At 52.1% G+C, this 18986-nt stretch overlaps 4 protein-coding genes across 4 annotated transcripts; 2 read left to right on the top strand and 2 right to left on the bottom strand.

The window, feature by feature from the left end:
• Positions 1-461: 461 nt before the first annotated feature.
• Positions 462-2464, bottom strand: BO80DRAFT_428064 (uncharacterized protein). Its single transcript, XM_025720167.1, has one exon. It carries the CDS (start codon positions 1997-1999, stop codon positions 893-895), a length of 1107 nt encoding a protein of 368 aa, XP_025571920.1. The 5' UTR covers positions 2000-2464; the 3' UTR covers positions 462-892.
• A 344-nt stretch (positions 2465-2808) lies between these two features.
• BO80DRAFT_437650 (i-AAA protease YME1) lies at positions 2809-5464 on the top strand (the record flags this gene model as incomplete). The annotated part of the gene is made up of 5 exons (XM_025721010.1): positions 2809-2838; positions 2901-3044; positions 3105-3219; positions 3288-5020; positions 5072-5464. 5 exons carry the CDS (start codon positions 2809-2811, stop codon positions 5462-5464), a joined length of 2415 nt encoding a protein of 804 aa, XP_025571919.1.
• A 1219-nt stretch (positions 5465-6683) lies between these two features.
• On the bottom strand, positions 6684-16779 carry BO80DRAFT_186733 (membrane morphogenesis protein VPS13). The gene is made up of 5 exons (XM_025714078.1): positions 16674-16779; positions 9043-16570; positions 7369-8992; positions 6900-7316; positions 6684-6842 (listed from the first exon to the last, which is right to left on the bottom strand). Exons 2-5 carry the CDS (start codon positions 16471-16473, stop codon positions 6802-6804), a joined length of 9513 nt encoding a protein of 3170 aa, XP_025571918.1. The 5' UTR covers positions 16474-16570; positions 16674-16779; the 3' UTR covers positions 6684-6801.
• Positions 16780-17327: 548 nt separating this feature from the next.
• BO80DRAFT_389251 (DUF3429 domain-containing protein) lies at positions 17328-18959 on the top strand. Its single transcript, XM_025717110.1, has 5 exons — positions 17328-17462; positions 17541-17773; positions 17834-17878; positions 17982-18206; positions 18264-18959. The coding sequence occupies exons 2-5, from the start codon at positions 17555-17557 to the stop codon at positions 18684-18686; spliced, it is 912 nt and encodes a 303-aa protein (XP_025571917.1). The 5' UTR covers positions 17328-17462; positions 17541-17554; the 3' UTR covers positions 18687-18959.
• Positions 18960-18986: the final 27 nt, after the last annotated feature.

The raw sequence follows: 18986 nt of genomic DNA, 5'->3' as shown, positions 1-18986 counted from the left end.
GGCAGAAAGAGGAGACGAGGAGACCACCTGGCGTTGCGATTGATTCGGGGAGGGCGGGCCGTAATGGCTGTGTATGTACGGGCCGGTAATGTTGAACCCACGAGCAAAGACACCAGAGTGGCAGAGGGGACCCCCCTTAACGTTGCGAAGGCTGTGACAGCCTTGTGAGGAGCAAGAGTAGGAGATGGAGGGACCACCAGGAACATCGCCCCAGAGCCACTCAGCATCGTCGATGGGGGGAGATGCACGTTTGCGGCCGCGCCACAGCTGGAAATTCTCGACCGGTAAGGGAATAGTCCGTATCGTACGGCCTAGAACCAGCTAATCACTACGGCGGGATCAGGTGCACCGTGGGGCAACACCCCTGAATTACAGGCCCATTATGTAGTCCTCATCTTATTCTTCCTGTCTGGAGCGAGAGGATCAGGATGTGCAAAGTGCATCTGCACAGGAGCGTAATGAGTAGATCCATCTAGAGAAGTGAGCATTGTGTAGATACTCCCTACAGACTCAATAGATACTGCAGCAAAACCTGCAGAACCTCCAGCTGCAAAAAGTACCCTCCAATAGGAGGTTGGCCTCATACTTGGCCACGATGGCGTTCAACTGTCGGGTTGCATCCCCTCCTTAGCACGACGTAGTACCTACCTTAGCCGGTCACCCTTAGTCGATGCAGGAGGGATAAGCATCAATTTTCCTCAGTGTCTCCTGGTCAGCCACTGGATTTTTCTTGCTGCCGCCCTTTCCTGGTGTTCCCGGCAGCTGGGTCACGGGCAAAGGCTTGTGGCAGGTTTCAAGAACACCTCCGCACTGTAAGTTTAAAAAGTACAAAGGGAACCACAGATGTAGATAGTCATTCCTTACTGCGGGCTATATATAACCATTCAGCCACTCACTCCTGCGTGTCCGGGGGCAAGATGCCCCTTCCAGCCAGGCCACGTGTGGAAGGCCCGTCACCGCCTGCGGTATCCGGCGCAAATCTCCTGATCCACTCGCGCACCTTGCTCACCTTCACCAGCGGCAGATCTTCGTTTCTCTTGGCTACAGGGTCCTGCTGGAAATCCCGGAGTCGCTTTGCGCTGTAAAGCCCGCCTGCATCGGTTACGTCGACCCGCTGGCGGTGCAGCAGGTCAACCTTCGTGATCCCCTTCCGAAGACTCTGCCCGTACACCCGTTCCCGGAAGGAGCTCAGTCCTACCATCCGCAACAGAACAATGTCCCGTGGACGCAGTGTCGCCAGCGACTTGCCCAGTGCGTCTCCAAGGCCTTCATCGTCACCGTGCCCTGTGGTGATCGCATGATTCGCAGGAGGGAGCCAGAACGTAACCCCAAACCCACTTCTTGTATCATCCCCCATCACCACCTCAATCAGGTCCAGCTCTTGCCGCCACTGCCGTGTTACAACCCGGCGTGGAGGGTGGATGGCGATAATCGCCACAATGAGATTTACCGTCATCGTCTGCGGCACGATGGATTTCAGGTATGCGACAGTGGGAATATCCCGGAGATCGGTGAGAGGCCCTTGGATCGGTAACCCGGGGGGCAGGCCGTCTTTCTCGCTGGTTGTCGCAAAAGAGGTTCCAAAGCTTTCAGCCCATCCACCGCTGCCTTGCATGGAGTCGCCAGAGTGAAACCCCGGCGTCGAGATCTCGGAGGTTTCATGAACGGTAAAGGAATGGTTGTAGAACTGAGAGAGCGCTGAACTCTCCGAGACCATCTTCGAGTCCCCATCAGGGATTGCAAGGTCCCGCGTGGTAAAGAAGCGGGCATCTCGACCTGGTTCCCACTCGTAGATCTCAGGGAGAAATTCCGTTGCGCGCAAATCCTGCAGTAACCTCCATTTTACAGACTGGGTAGCTGGAAGAGGCCAGTGGCTTTCATCCTGCATGTCCAAACTATGAAATGGAGATATCGGTGCGTCAAGCAACTCATCCTCATTCCACTGGAGGCTTCGCGACGTGGGCGCGCCCATGAGGAAAATGACCTTTTTGGACGTCATCGGTGTCGAATCACAGGGATCAGGCCACGGAACATATTATTCGAGCAGTGTGTCGTTCGTTGCGAAGGGCCGTCTATATCCTCGGAGGTCAAGGATAGAGCTTCGATGCAGAAACGCCAAGAGAGGAAGGCGCATTGAGGTGTCGAACCACCGCTGTATCGCGAACACACTTGGCACATGTGGCCAGTTATATTGCCTGGGACAAAGAAGGACAGTCCTCTTCGTAATTGAGGTCTATGATGTTCTAGTCATCGGTGTCCGATCTGAACCACGGGTTGTAGACGGGCAACGACTCATGTTGTACGGTACAACGGATACGGTATGGTAAGTGGTCGGGCAGTCGTCGTCATGGCAAAAGTACGATGGAGAAAGTCATGGCGCATGTAAGTCTGATATGACCGCATCGACCCCGCGGAGTGAGGAAGCCCTGAAGGTGGTGATGGTGGTGGTGCTGCCTTCTAAAAGCCATCCATTGGGCGGGGAAAGTCGGGGAACGGCGTGGAATCCGCGGCCAGTGCCTGAGGCAGGGGGACCAGCCGCTACGGGGGGCGACAGCCGCCGCCCAAGCACCGGGTCGGCAGTCGAATTTCGCCGCCGAGCGACGACCAGCCAGGCATCGTCATTGGATTGGCCTCTCTCCTCTCCTCTCCTTCCATCGAACTGTCGTCTGGTTGTGGTCGGGGATGGCATATATCACAACTAAGGATTGATCCTACCATCATCATTACTGTTCCTCTCCCTCCTTCTATCTCGCCAAAGGGTTACTATTATCACCGTCGCGGCCAAGTGCCGCTCTAGTTCGGACAACCATGGCCTTCCAAGTCTCGATCCCCAGGCCGGTAAGTCTCGCTATCTGCACCCGCAGATTCGATTCCGCTGACGGTTGCCTCGCGCGCGGTAGAGCCTTGCGGCTGTGACCTCGGATCTCTGGCCTTCAATGTCAAACCTGTTGAATGCGCCCCGAAACAACGTTGAATACACCTCCCGCTCCGGATATGCCGCCCCTCAGTCATCCCAACGCGCCGTTGCGGAGGCGACCTCCACCGTATGTCTTCCTTCGCCGGCTAGTCTGATAGTGGTGGAAAATGTGCTAATGTGCGCGTAGGGCGTGGGCGCTGTCTTGTTGCCGGAATATCTGACCTCTGTGTCCTCCGAGACTTTGAAGGCAAGCATCTTGGGCAAGCCTGTCCAAAGCGGATGGGCTCGGTCCTTGTTCAATGGTACTCTTATCCATTCTCACCTTGCGAATTTATCTGAGATTTTGGGCTAACTGTATCCCAATCTTTAGAACCTACGATGTGGACTTCGCCGTCTCTTGCTACCCGTCATCTTGCCTCGCCCACTGCTCGTTCTTACTCCACGTTATCCATGTCTCTAAATCGTCTTCGCCCCGCTCCCAAGGTGGAAGGTCTCTCACGGTTCCAGCAACAACGGTTCCTGTTTGGTGGCTCCTCTCACAATCTGCTGGCGCAGAAGGAGAAAACTGCGAACAACAATGCTAGCAGCGCCAACGCTCAGAACGCTTTCTATCAGGCCCTCCTCCGTGCAAATCTCCCTGCGATTGTTGTTGAACGGTATAGAAGCGGACATTTTGCCACCAATGCAACTACGGATGAAATCTATATGAAAGCCTTGCAACGCGTCGGGGGAGCGGATCCTGCGGTGGCGGTTTCAGCGCCCGGCCAGGGCGTCAGCCCTGAGCGGCTGCAAGCCATCGGTCAGGCTGTCGCAACCCAGTTTCACGGTGGGCAATTCGGTTCTTCGACACAGTACGGATCAGCTGTCAAGCAAACCGGCAGTGGGGGTAAAGAGGATCCTTTGCACGTGGTTGTGGAGGAATCCACCGGAAGCGCCGTCTTTAGATGGGTCAAGTTCCTCTTCTACTTCGCTTTCTTTGCCTACTTGTCTCTGGTTATGATCACGATCTTGGTTGAAACGACCGGCGCCCTGAAGAACATTAGGGGCCCGCAGAACAGCGAAGCTCAGCCTCAGCAACAAACCGTCCGTTTCAGTGATGTCCATGGCTGCGACGAAGCCAAGGAGGAGCTCCAGGAACTTGTTGAGTTCCTGACAAACCCTGACCGGTTCTCCTCGCTTGGTGGTAAGCTGCCCAAGGGTGTTCTCCTGGTTGGTCCTCCTGGTACCGGAAAGACTTTGCTCGCTCGGGCTGTTGCCGGAGAGGCTGGCGTTCCTTTCTTCTACATGTCCGGCTCGGAATTCGACGAGGTTTACGTGGGTGTTGGTGCCAAGCGTGTTCGTGAACTGTTCACTCAAGCCCGGAGCAAGTCGCCTGCCATTATCTTCATTGATGAATTGGATGCCATTGGGGCGAAGAGAAACGAGAGGGATGCTGCTTACGTGAAGCAAACCTTGAACCAACTGCTTACTGAACTCGACGGCTTCTCGCAAAGCAGCGGAGTGATCATCATTGCCGCAACCAACTACCCTCAACTCCTGGACAAGGCTCTGACGCGTCCCGGTCGCTTCGACCGCAAGGTGACTGTTGGCCTTCCTGACGTCCGTGGCCGTATGGATATTCTCCGGCACCACATGAAGGACGTCCAGATCAGCATGGATGTCGATGTTGCGGTTATTGCTCGTGGTACCCCTGGTTTCTCTGGCGCTGATTTGGAAAACCTCGTTAACCAGGCTGCCATCTACGCCAGCCGAAACAAGTCAACAAAGGTTGGACCGAAGGACTTTGACTGGGCCAAGGACAAAATCATGATGGGTGCCGAGGCTCGCAGCCGTATCATCCAGGATAAGGATAAACTCCTCACTGCTTACCACGAGGCCGGTCATGCTCTTGTTGCATACTTCTCTCCTTCGTCTACACCTCTGTACAAGATTACCATTGTTCCTCGCGGCATGGCCCTTGGTGTCACGCACTTCTTGCCTGAGATGGACATGGTGTCAAGAAACTACACTGAGTACCTTTCAGATATCGATGTTTCCATGGGTGGTAAGGCTGCTGAGGAGCTTGTGTTCGGTCCCGACAAAGTCACCAGTGGTATCTCGGCGGTACGTCCATTTGCCCAGTATTATACCGAATCAGTCACTAACGAGCCATAGGACATTCAACAAGCCACCGAAACCGCCTTCACCTTGATCACGCGCTTCGGTTACTCCAAGAAGCTGGGAAATGTCGACCTGTCAACCAACTATGACAGCCTGTCGTCAGAAACCAAGCAGGAGATTGAATCCGAAGTCCGGCGTCTGGTTGAGGAGGCCCGAGTCCGCGCCACCAACATCTTGACCGAGAAGCGGAACGAGCTAGAGATCCTGACCAAGGCTCTGATTGAATATGAGACTTTGACAAAGGAGGAGATGGAGCAGGTTCTGCGGGGCGAGAAGCTCGAAAAGTTGGGGTCAGCCCCAGCAGCGCCGCTCAAGTTGCCTGAAGCCCTACAGACGGCCAGGTTGACACCGCCTTCTTTGCCTAATGGGCGATCCGTCCAGGAATGAGTCGCCCTTGATTTTCTTATTTATTTAACGATGATCGCATTTATTACAGCTACAATATCATAGGAATGTTCTGCTATTCACTCCCCTCCTTGTTTGTCTTCTCACGCGTTAACTGTATCAAAGAAAGGACTTGCCTAAGTATCTATCTCCCCAGATCAATCCCCAAGTCATGGGCCATTTTGATCTTTTGATCAAAGCTTGTTCAAGCCATTTGCTCTTTCTATACATCTTGGCCCATTTTCTTCCCCCTTCATCACTACTTATCTTTCTTTCCTACCCCAATTCCCTTTCTTATCCTTGTATTCATCTCACTTGGTTCCTCTTTTTCTGTCATTTTTCCCCCTTTTCTCCTCTGATCCGAGCTATCGGCTCAAAAACTGAGCGAGGTCAGGTCGCATACAGGTGAATTTGGCTGTACGGTATTGCATTGTATTGTATTGTCTTGTCGTGGTGTACATACGTACATATAGCGTGCATCGAACTCGATAAACTTGCAAGTAACATCATGAGTATCTTAGTGAAGCCTGAAATTTCAACCAGATGTCTGAGGGAGGCTGAAGATCCAGTTCATTGGTATTCAGTATTCCAATTGTTACCTCACTTATTAATTTATACTCTGGCTGCTATTATTCACACGCAGCGATAGTTCTTCCAGTTGTTTTAGAACTACTAGTTCTGTACTGAGGGTGGTTCGTGACAGGGGGTATCGGAAGACGGTTACTATATATATATTTCACCGTCGGTCCCATGACCTGGTCAAGCACAAGACCTGAAATAGAACTTACACATACGTACTATTATAAGTTCTTTGTCCGTGTAATATTACTTACTCACTACTCTAGCAGTACTATATAAAATGCTCCTTTGTCTATAACTAGTGATAGTATGGACCCATTGGGTGCATGCTTAAACAATTCCTGATGCGGAGATCATATGCGCTTTGACAAAATCTGTGCTTTCTGCGTGCCGAAGAATGATATAGACTCCCAGAGCCAAGCAATACCCATTAGGGTTCGGGGGGTGGCGGAGAAGATTAATTAGAAACATTAAAGAACCACTGCGTGGCGGAACGGATAATGTATGTACACTAACAAACAACATCAGGAAAATCAAGGAGCATGACGACTAAGTAAGAACTCGCTCAATTGGCAGTGGCAGGAAAGGAAGAAAAGAAGAGCAGTGAAACATGATAGTCATGTGCGCTATCATTTCAATTTTGCCATTCACCATCCACCAAACATGTCATGTCGTAACGGTTTTTAGCCAATCCCGCTGGGAAAATTTCACGCAACCACCCCCCTGACATAACATCTTTAAGAGAAACAGAAAATATGCTCTTAGCTGCGAGAGTTGTACTTCTCATTGAAAGCGTTCACGGCTATGGAAAGGTTAGCATCGTGACTAAAAGTTCCAAAGTTGGTATGATTCAACTTACCAATTGCTATCTGCCGGTATAGCCAGTTCCTGGAGCTTTCATCCTGGACCGGGATGAAGGGGCCATTGGCACCACCCTTGAGCGTGATGCTCATACCGGTGCGCTCCTTGGAAATGGTTTGGATGTCTGTCAGTCGCATGTCCCATTCCGTTCGGAGCTTCTTGGTGCGCACGAGAATAATCCGATCGTACGTCAACATGACCAGCATGTCTCGGCCCGGAAGTTCCAGATGTGCAATATAATCCTCGTTGAAATATTTTCCGTCATCAGTGGTCTTCAACCAGAATTGTCCCAATGCTTCGCGCTGCGAGTAGGGCCGCACGATACCATCAGTAGCGATGAAGCGGGTGAGGCGAACACGATCGAGTCCCTCGGCATCAAACACAGTGGTGGTGTTTCGTACACCCTCAGCCAGATCTATTCTTGAGTCAGCAATTGTGTCCTCATCGGAAACCAGTCAATAACTCACTTGAGGCAAGGTCGAAGGCGCCTATCGCAGGTTTAGTGGCCAAACCCAGAACACCCTTTCCAACGCCCTTGAAGAACCCTTGGATGCCTTCCTTTTCGGCACCTTGCAGTGGATGGCGAGCAAGTCCCCCGATACCGCTTGCGAGACTGCTTGCGAAAGCATTACCACCCGCAGTGATACCATACAGGGCGTGCTTTGGCCGGTTCCGAGACTTTGACATTCGTCGCTGGTCTTGGAATTCTTTGTCAAGTGTAGCAGCAGCAAGACCCTTGGACATACTTCCAGTAAGCTTAGCCATACTGTCAGAGAAACCAAATACGGACTTCTTCACGAAGCTCGTGGCACCCTTTGCAATACCGTAGCCCAGCTCCTGGGGCCTATCGGTCATCACCAGACCCTGGTATGGCTCGTAGAAGATCGCAGCCACACCAGAGCTGACATTGTTGAACAACCCAACAGGGTTACCCAGGAAATCCGCTGAACCGAGGACAACATGCACTTGGCGAAGGAATTCTTGCGTGTAGTGCCTCTGAATGTTGCTGGCAAGCACCCCGAAAGAGACTCGGGCATTCTCCAACATGAGGGCGTTTAGACGCACCGGAGCGTCATTGACATTGCCCATCGACATTGTCATAACATGAACAAAGAACATCAGAGGGTTGGACGGTTGTAGAGCATCATCGGCGTTCACACGCTCGGTACGCATGAAAGAGATATCAAGCTGCATAGGTTGCAAGTGAAGGAGCTCGAAGTATACGTCTTGTGCAACGCCTTCATTCTGCGGCTCTGGAATGTTCAAATCGTCATCGCAGAGCTTCCCTTCGTGCTCCTCCGACCATGAGGCACCAGGTACCTTGACGAAGTCTAGCATTGCGACGATGAAGTCTTCGTCAAGCTCCAGCGTCATCTGCTGCAGAAGCACAGTGGCATACTTGATATAAAGGACACCATAAGAGTCGTCCTTCACGCGCGTGACCATTGCATGGAAGATCGGGTGCGCCTCCATTTCCTTTCCGGTCTTCGGGACAACGCTGGGGTAGAGCAAAATCGGGAAAATCCCTCCGTAGAGCTGGTTATCGATCTGAATCCACTTAATGGTTGTGTTCAAGGTCTGGTAAACCCTCGATTCCCTAAATTTAATCTCAATATCGCGGAAAGTTAGGTAGAGCAGCTCCTTCAAGTTCTGGTTGATCAAAGAAATGCCTATGCCACCGAGGCGAAGCTGGGCCTTGAAGTTGACGTCTGAGTCCAGTTCTTTGACCTCGAAGCCAGTGCTCAAGCTGCTTTGTGAGGCTTGCCCTTGACCCTTCTGCTTGTAGATACTCTTGGAAGCCTTGAAATTAGACAGGACTAGAGTCTGGGTTGGACCATCTGCAACAATGTTGATATCAATGATCTTTTGTGTTTCCCCGTACTGAGTTGGGGGGATCCTCATCGGTATCAGATTTCCAATTTCAGCAAGCTTGATGTGCCTCTCCTTTCCTTTACAGGTCAGTACAAGAGACTTGTTCTTTGTAGCCGGATAGTCCCAGGCATATGGCATGATGCTACGGGGAGGAAGACGGTAACGAATGGGTCGCCAGCCATTTGACCTGTCTTCTTCATCATCTTCTAGGTTCGGGTTCTATGGCTCGGTTAGCAATGCATCATTCGCGGTATAGATAGTGCACTCACGGCTTGGTAGAAGATGTACTCCATGTCACTCTCGTTCCGCATAGAAAATGGCCAGTGGCGAGGCTCGAAGCTGAAATGAATGAACAAGGTTGCCCCTTCCATGATAACATCAACCTTTATAAGCCTTTGGCGTTGGTTTGCCTTGGCGAGCTTAACATGCACTGTCCCAATATCGGCGATGTTAAAGGGCGATGACCATTGGTTGTTGACGCCCGGGAAGCAGAGACAGAGCTGCTTTTCTGCAACCTGGCGTAAGAAATGTAAAGGTATCAGGTCACCGCCCTTGATTTGCAGAACATTTGATGAGCCGGGCTCTCGGACTAGAATGTCCTCGTTGAGTTTGTTCTTCAAGATGAAGCGCGGCGCGATTGTCACAACCTTGGTCATTTTATATTTGCCTTCGCCTTCAGCGACAGACACTCCGGAATGGAACTCGGATCTGCCATTCCTGTCCGCGAGAACAACCTCAAATGTGCTTCCAATAGCTTCAAAACTCTGAGGCTTGCTCCAAGCAGAATCACCGATTCTCAACATAGATCGGTTTTTCTGATCATCCGTTGGATAAGAGTACATGTATGGAAGCGCCCTTCCACCGTGCCTCGGATCAGCCATCAGCCCCTGGCCAGCCGCCGATCGGGCTGACTGCAAAAAGGCCTTGCTTTGGATTTCCATAGGAAGTCCCGTCTTGTTCAAAACGAGGTAAGGGCTGTAGACAGAAATCTTGAAAGCCCCACCGCTGTCAGGCACATTGAAGTAATGGAGCTTCAGTCTAAGCTGAATGCCTCGTTCATCCTTCAATGAAAGCACATGCTCCCTTCTATAGTCCTGAGAGTTGCCGTTGATGATCGCAAAGTCGCTTTGTTTAAACACGGTGTCCTCCAAGTCGACGCTGAGGAGCAGTAGGTGAGAAAGCTCAACGACATGAACAGGGCTTACTCCGCCTTTGCGCAGGAAATTGGTCCAGTCCTTCTTTGTGTTCTTGTCGTATATGCGATACTTGAAGTCGTAAGGGAGGAGATTCTGGATTTCAACTGGAGCAAAGATCCGGACCCGCATGTAAGGATAGACACTGGCCAGTTTGTCTCGGGCGTTGAAGGCAGCGTGCAATTGAAAATAGAAAGGAGGAGCTTGTTGTCCGCTTTCACTTATGCACTTGATCGTCCGAGTCGGCCGACGCATGAGGTCTTTCCAGTGCAATTGCTCGCGAGACCAATCATAGCCAAAGCCCTGGTCAGGACGAATAACAAGGGAATGCATATAGGCCGCTCCAACAGGTGCAGGTCGGGAATCACCAGGAAGGATCTTCTCAATCTTCAGAAGGTGGCCATCGTTGGGGTTGAACACGCCCAATTCCACAGGTATTTGCGTACTGTTCTCGACGACGAGTGGCGAGCGGAAGGTGATATACTTGACATTGTCGGGGCCCAGCTTCACCTCCACAAGCAGTTGGTGAAGAATGCCGTCCTTCTTAGGCTTCAAACCGTATAGGATCTCGCCTTCCCGAACAACGGGGATGCGGCTTACACTTTCAAACCCACTTCCTTCGAGCTTAACCCCAACAAGCCCCGCATGGCCTTCCGGTGCAAGTGTCTCACGCATAGAAGTGGAGTCCTCAAATCGCCAAGGATACTCTTCACCATCAGTCAATCGAGCAGCTGGCCCCTCTTCCTCCGCACTGACATCAGCCCAAACATGCAGATCGAAACCTGTGTAATTGCGGATTCGATAGGGCGCGTCAGCACCCCTCGGCTTGGAGAGAACGTCTTCATCCGTGGACAAGAACTGGAATGACTTGGATGCCAATGCAATTGTTGCCGAAGTAACTGTTAGCTCCATGGTCTTGTGGGAGTAGGCATCTATAGAAAGAAGATCCGGTGCGGTCTCCCTCGCCACATGGAACCCTAGCTGCCAGGGCTCTATCAGGGGCTCCCAAGCAGACTTGGAGAAGTTGTACACGTTCACAAAAGTATCAAAGTTGGTGTCGGCATGCAGCGTTGATGACCAGTCTCGAACATCCACGTTGAATTTCTTGACGCTCCAATCTAGCAGCGGCAGGTCGTGGAGGTCGCCGATGAGAATCACTCTAAGGCCGTCGACCTGAGCAGCCAACTCCTCCCGTTTCAGCACGGCGGAGCGTTGCGAGACGAGCTCTCGGTCTGAGCTCTCGGCACCCGAGGGTCTTTGGGGCCTTGAGACTACTGCTGTTGATGATGGTCTGCCACTTGATCGCCTTCGAGAAGACTTGGGCTTCGTACTTTTGATATCCGTTAGCTTTTTCGGCTCGTCACTCTCAACCGGCTGTGATCCTTGAGCTCTCATCTCAGATGCCTTGTTAACGATCTGGATTGCCATGAGAATGTCACGAAGAGAAAGGCGCAGAACCAACGGCTCTATGTGAACGTTTATAGAGGTCAAAGATGAGCCCCTCTCCTGTGGGCGACTGTCCACGGATACCTCCAATGTGAAGTCATCCAGAATACGAAGCCTGCTTGTCTCAAACCTGTCCATGCGGCACAGGAACATTCCCACCTTGGTAATCTGCAGGGTGGAGACATTTTGTTGGGAGAATAACAACTGTTTCGTTCCGAGAACGATGGCCTCAGTATGCGTGATGGCGGGATTCGCAATGGTTATTACTTGAGCGTCAACAAGATTTACTCTGAAAGACACGGTCATCTGGCCGTCAGCGGCAGGAGCAGCTGTATCGACCTCGTTCGAAGGTGTTGCCGTAGACTCGTCGAGGCTGTCAGCAGTGCTGGTCCTTGGCTCCGACTCATCAGGCGACTCGTCGCCGTCTTCTTCAACTACTGGCTCTTCTGTTGCGAAAGCCGAGTTCATAAAGGATTGTAAAGCCGACAAGTAGTCCAGGGCGAGTATGATGCGCGGGCTATCAATGGTCAGCATCGCTATGAGATGCTTCTTTGGCCCTGGGGACATGGAGACGCTGGCCATGAACTGCTGCTTGACATCGTTATTGATCAATGACATGATCTTTCTGAACTTGTTCGTGTCCTTGTTGCGACTGTCGCGAATGGAAAGCGAGTGGATTAGGAGTTCAGACTCCAAAGAGCCATCTGTCAGCATGCGCAGCTTGACCCGTGTGTCATTCAGCGAAAACTTGGACAGGCTGGAATCCTCTAAGCTACCAACGGGCGCATCGTCGTTAGCAAGAATAAGCTCCAGTCCAACACTATCCACCTTAAATATCATGTCTAGCCGGACCCAGGTTTCGATGCTAGGACTTTCCGGAGATGGGGTTTCCTGAGTCTGTGTAGGCTGGAGGGCCCGTGATCCAGCCTCCCTTGAAGGATCTGTCACCGATGAAGGAAGTGATTCCATGGCCTCTAACTCTTGCTGTTCAGCATCGGTTGCAAAAGCGCTGGGGACCCTCTTTGAGAGGTCCAGTAGGAATTTTAGCTGTTTCTGCGATATGCGAAGGTTGATAGGAGACAGTGATCCCTCAATCTCCATGTCTGGGCGTGGGTTATCTTGCTGATGCTCGAGATAGCATATGCTGAAGTCAAGGTTGACTTTTTGTATCATCTCCAGCTCCTCTACGGTGTCCTCATCATAGTGGAACTTTGAAGTCAGGCGGATATTGCGGATTCCGGAGGAGATGAGGTTAACGGCAGGGCTATCGGCATTTTCATCAAGGGGGACGAATGTATTTTTAGCGTAAATCTCACCAAGGTGGGCAGTCACTGTATCATGGGGAAGGTCTTCCCTCATGGCTCCTGGGAACACCAAGATTGGGGTCATGACCACCACGTCGAACCGCATTCGAGAGGCATTTTCTTGGAGCTGGTTGGCCTGATTTGCTGCAGCTTGCCGTGCGGCGTTGAAGATAGCCTGCATCTTGCCGAACTTGACCAGGAAATTGATGATTTTGCGATATGGCTCTTCCAAGAAGTTTATTTTCATGGAGCCTGACCGGAGGAAGACTTCCGAATCATATCCCGGGTACTCGGCGCTCTCGGGGTCAAAGGTCTCATACTTGAAATCCGCAAAATTTTCGCCTTCGATGGTCAAGAGTCTTCGAAGGTCAGAGTCCTCTGAAGCTCCCGTGTTGACGTCGTCGATTAAGGTCAAGCTTCCAATTCGTGACTGTATCAGCATCGTACGGCCTACGAGCGAGATGCCCACATCGGCCGTGTTGAGGCTGAGCGTAGCTAGCCTAACGCCGTCGTTGTTGAGAATAAGAGCGATACTCTTCAAGTCGGCCTTGATGCGGATCTTCCCATTCTGCTGCGGCTCTTCCTGAACAGTAGGGACGTCCTGAGCTGTTTCACTCGACTCAGAAATCTGATTGCTTGGCTGCTCCGGGTTCGTGAATGTGAGCAGAACGAAATCTAAGAGTGTCAAGAGCGTCTTCCTAGTGACGACGAGGTTTATGGTCGAAACCGACATATCAAGGTTCATCGCTACACCTTCGTATGTGGAGTGGAACTCAGGAGACTCTGGCTTTACTCGAACAAACTTGAGATGGAAAAGATCCTTTTCTTCGTCAGCATTGAACCCCTTCGACGACAGAAGCCTCTTGAATTCCGGAACGGGATTCTCTTCGATGTAATCATCGACGCTCAAGGACTTCAAAACTACTTCTGCAACCATGTCAAAGGGCCGCATGTAGTAGTCCAGCGCAAATCCTTCAGCAACCAATTCCACCAGCAAATGGTCACGTAGCGGATCCCTTGGATCTGAGCGAGATAACGAGCCACGAAGGCGACCAACAGTGAATTTGAATTCAAAGTCCCGACGATGTATGTTGGTTGGCTTGTCAATGCTCTTCCTCCTTTGTTCATCATCGGACTCATCGTCGGTATCCTCGTCAACGGCAGGAAGCTCTCTGAGACTTGACGGTTGGAAGGAGGAAGATCTTGCTCTACTGCCAGAGGTAGACGGTTCCTTCGTCTTTTTGGTAGCGTTGTTCGACTCGTCACCGTCATCAAAGCTGGGAATTGCAATATCGATCAGTTTCATGAGACCCTTGTACTTAGTATCGGACATAGAGGCATGCAATTCTGGAAGGTGACCGGAGATGCGAGTTCTGGTGAGCTCGGTGACCTTTGGCACAATACACATCTCCAGCACAAAATCCACATTGATGCGATCGATGATGTGTAGGTTCCGGGTTTCGACATCTGTAGTGAGCTGCGCCTTGGTGGTATCGATCCCGGGGCCAATGAGGACTTGCGTAGAGTCAAGCTTGATCAAAAACCTATCATAAAGGAGGTGCTCGAGTTCCTTATAGTCACCCTCCTCATACTGTCGCTTTTGCTTTGATTGTAGGTCTCTCATTGTCTGCCGATCGACGAGTTCGCTATTGACGCTGATATGACCAGCATCGAGGATCAGACAGAGAGAGCTCTCTTGCGTGATACTCTCGGGGACAATGATCAGAGGTGCATGGATATCAAACTGTGCGTCAACCTTCTTATGCTCCTGCAACGCAAACTCCAAGCCCGCTCGGGTCTGCTGTCGGATGCCCTCAACGGTTGCACCTGCTGTGTCCAAGAGGGCGCCGATCGACTCCATATGTCTCTCCGGTGGCTCGAAGAACTTGACAATCTCAACAATGAAAGCGGGGTTATAGATGACTTCGATACTCTTCAGCTTGACCTTTACGACCGAGTCAGCGTCGCTTTCAAGCGGATTCTTCTCCAATTCCAAGTGAAACAGGCCATCTTCATAGTAATCAGAGGCATCATCGCTAGCCTCAGCATCCAGATCGTTGTCAGAAACCTGGGATAGACGGTTCTTCGGTTCCGGCAAGGAATCCTTGACCTTGACGATCTGTGGGTAAAGGCTTCCTTCCGTTGTTCCATCGTATACTCGCAAGCCGCCGAGGTTGAGGTCAATGAAGAATGAGTCAGGACGCTGCAGAGCTTTTGCTCGGAAGTTGTCGAATACCATCTTCATGGCCTCATTCGCTTTTCCGTGGGGGTCACGTTTCAACGTGAAACTTCCAGCTCTAAGACCGGCATTGACTTGCAACTTGACCCAATCTCTTGGGACATCAACGCTCTCGGCAATTGCTTTCTTCTCATCCCAGTCGATCGCATTGTAAAGCTCCTGCCGCTGTTCCTCAGTCATGGTGGTCTCCTCGGACTCCTCTTTCTTGCTGCCCCAGAACCATTCTGACCAGCTCTGCTGCTGCGCAGGCTTCTTAACACCGACGTTCTCTTTCCGCAATTGATTCCTCGCCAGTGATCTCCAGAAGCGGATATCCTCGTAGTTGAGCTTCCTCTGCAGGCGTTCGAATCTTTCATCGTCGGTACCTGTTAGAGTTCCTTCACGCTTTTTCTTCTTGAATAGGTCAATGTAAGCGATACGATCGTCACGTCGTTCCTTGATATAATCCCAGGTCCAACGCCTATTCCGATCGTGGATCTTGCTAAGAACGGCGTCTCCGGCGAACCTCAGCCAGGCTCGGGGGTCCTCCTTCGGTCGGCACTTCGGCTGGAACTTTCTGTATTCCTGATGGCGGATGAAGTAGTGGAAAAGGTCGACAAGCATCAGCGCATCCCGATATTGATGATCATCAAGGACGAAACTAAGTTCATCAAACAGAAGTCTCGCCTTAATTGCCGCCACATCATGCTCACCCGACTTGTTCATCTCTAGGCCAGCACGTCCGCTAACCGGACGAAGCATGAACTGGACGTTTTCTTCATTGTCAATGCCAGTCCTTAGTTTGTCGATCAACTCCGCATGGCCAATTCCTTGGGCTTCTGCGCCTATGTCTGAACCACGACCTGTACCCAGAAGTTCTGCGTCGGTATTCCAATAGATCGCGAGGGCACCGAGAATTGCCATTTTATGTGTCGTGCCAGAGTTTGACTGGATGAAGGTAGGGTTCCATTCGGAGTCAGTACTGACCGCGCTGAGCTCCTTCAGCGTTACACCGACGGCGAAGGGGTGGTCCGGCGAAGAAATCGAGTCCTCGTAGCGAAAGTGCACATTTTTGATGGAGATCTGAAGATTGTCGACAACGGCCGTTACCAGGCTTTGGGTGAAACTTTGATTCCGACGCTGCTCTTCCTGGCTCATGCCTTCTGTGTTTCGTTCCTTGAGCATTTCCGCGCTTTCAATCTTTTCCATTTTTAGAGCATGCGCCCGTCTGTCTTCCTCCTCCGGGTCGTAGTCCTGATCTTCCTTGGGAGCCGCGAGCAGGAACACATCTTCGATATCAACCTTAACCGGTTTCCCTCGCAAGTTCGACCAAGGAATCGACAGGGTGAGTTCTCCGACATGTCCTTCCACAACGTTGAGGGGCAGATGTAATTGGTCGAGGGCCTCCCGTCGCAGCTCCAAATTGTGAAGCTTCACATCACCAGACCAGATACCGATGTTGAGTTGTCTGCCATCGAAGTTCTTGATGTACATCCCCAGGAAACGGTTGAGCAAGTTGGCGACCAAACCCTCCAACATGGTTGCGAGGTGCGGCCGTAACCCGGGCCGGGGGCTTCTGCGTAAGGTCCGTAAGAGACGAGGGAATTATTGAATACAAATTGTCGGTGATGTCGGCCTGAATTTAATTCCAACCAAGGTTAGTAGGCTGTGGACGCCGGTTGACGGGGAAAGGAGGGGCAGCCGAGGCAGTAACAGGATCAAAGGAAGAGAGATCTTACTATAATGCGCGAGCTTTAGTTGCACTCGCAGATTGTAGGGAGCAGAGCCATGCAGAAGGCAGGCTCGGTGTGCACGCGATACGGTTGCGGGCGGCTAGTGCAAGATATGGTCTCCGGAAAGTGTAAGTATACCGACCAGTGCGGAGAAAACGAGAGAGGGACGTGGAAGGCTAGCTGACGTATTCCCGCGGGAGTCAGGTCGACGGGAACGTGAAGGGAGGGGAATAGAGGTCGGGTATCAAGCGTGGCCCAGTGACCCAATTGTGAATGAGAAGAGGGATAGGCTTGGGTATAGGTAGATGACAGTCCCTAGGGCGATGATCGTCCGCGAAGACGAGGAATAATAATAATAGTAATAGGGGGAAAGCGCTGCGTAAGTAAACGCTGTGACGCGGAACGGCCTACGGAGAGGCCGTAGAATGGGCGACCAGGCCCTGAGTGACGTCGGTGCTTCTGCCATGGCATGGCCTGAGCTGTGAGACCCTCGCCCCGTTCCGGCTTAGTGGTCTAGGGCTGCAGCCCTCGTGGCTGAGTCAGCCGCATGGTGAGTTGGGCCAGTCATGCCTGAGGCATTACATATGACACCTGCGGGGTTGGCGCCTGTGGTGTGCCCGAGGACGACGTTACCGCACCTCAGCATAATCACCTCATCCATTCGTGGTCTCCAGGATCGATTGTTTCCCCGGCCTGCCATCTCCACTCCCACGAGTCAATCTCGACCAATTTCTGGGTGAATACCCTCATCTCCGCTCTTGCACCTTTTCCCTCTTCTTCCACCAGCTCAATTGGGTGTGTACCCTCCGAATTGACTGCATCCGAGCTTTCCAGTCTTCACTGCTAACCGCGGATATCGGGAAAAAAAATTAGCTGTCTAGACGACAATGTTGTACAGAACCACCGCTGCCCGCTCTGTCCTCAGAGCCATCTCAAGCTCCAATGCCTCGGTCGCCCGCTCGGCCCTGTCCAACAATGTCTTCAAGGCTCCCTTGACCTCTTCCGCTCGTTATCCCGCTCGCCCGACCACTTCCCCCAGCCTCGCTCTGGCTGCCCGCAAGCCCGTCACCACCGCTCTTGTCCGCTACGCGTCCACGTCGTCCAAGGTGAGCTCGCCTGGGCGAATTGCGTACTGCGATCGATTCAATTGCTGATCAGGACCACAGGATGGCGAGGATGTCGACATGATGGCGGGTATCAAGACCGAAGCTGTATGTTTGATATATCCCTCCGTGTTTTTCCGCGGGGCGCCCAATGCCCTCCGCGGTCTCCTTAGGACACAATTCGCTAATGTCGATCTTTCGTGATCTGTAGAAAGTTATCAAGGACACCTTCAGCCTGGAGGCCGTCCCCAAGGAGGCTCTCTACCTCGGAATGGCCGGTGTCATCCCCTACCTTGCTACTTCTCTCCAGACCGTCTACCTTGCCTGGGAGATCAAGGCCGCTGCTGTGGCCGGTGATGGTCTCCTCTTCTCCGGCCAGAGTGCCGAGCTGATGCTGCACATGATCGAGCCTATCCAGGTCGGCTATGGTGCTGTTGTAAGTAGAATGTTTGATTCCCAATTGCAACCCCTCCATCTAACGAGACGTGAATAGATCCTGTCCTTCCTCGGTGCCGTCCACTGGGGTCTTGAGTGGGCCGGATACGGTGGCAAGTACGGCTACAAGCGCTACGCTGCCGGTGTTGTCGCGCCCGCTGTCGCCTGGCCTACCCTGCTGCTCCCCGTTGAGTACGCCCTGATCTCCCAGTTCCTTGCCTTCACCTTCCTGTACTACAACGACGCCCGTGCTGCCGCCCACGGCCGCGCCCCCGCCTGGTACGGCATGTACCGCTTCGTCCTCACCTTCATTGTCGGAGCCAGCATTGTTGCCAGCCTGGTCGGCCGCGAGCAGATCGCGGGTACCCTGACTACTGAGCACACGATCAAGGACAAGATCAACGCTCTGATCTTCCTGCAGAAGAAGGAGAAGGAGGAGGTTGAGGCGCGCCGCCGTGCCGAGCTCGAGGAGTCGGAGTAAGGGACGATCGTTCCATGAAACGGCACGTGCAGCCCGAGGAAAACAAGGGCAATCGGAGAGGGGATGATCACCCAGGCTGTCCGTGGCAGCAAGGTGTGACAGTAGCATCATGTTGAATCACTTGAGTATATTGGTTGAGATGTCTGTAGATTACCTGCGAAATCAACAATCCCAGCAGACGCTGGTTTTCATTTGTGCCAGATACGAGTACGAAAAGTATTAACTCTACACTTCGGTACTAGCACATACACACAAATGACATTAAAGATCGACCGACCCAGAACCATCCAGCCCAGTCCA

Source organism: Aspergillus ibericus (genome assembly GCF_003184845.1).
Source record: "Aspergillus ibericus CBS 121593 unplaced genomic scaffold BO80scaffold_43, whole genome shotgun sequence".
In the NCBI taxonomy this organism is placed as follows: Eukaryota; Fungi; Ascomycota; class Eurotiomycetes; order Eurotiales; family Aspergillaceae; genus Aspergillus; species Aspergillus ibericus.
The sequence above is the reverse complement of the archived record's forward strand: the minus strand, read 5'-3'. Positions and strand labels throughout refer to the sequence as shown.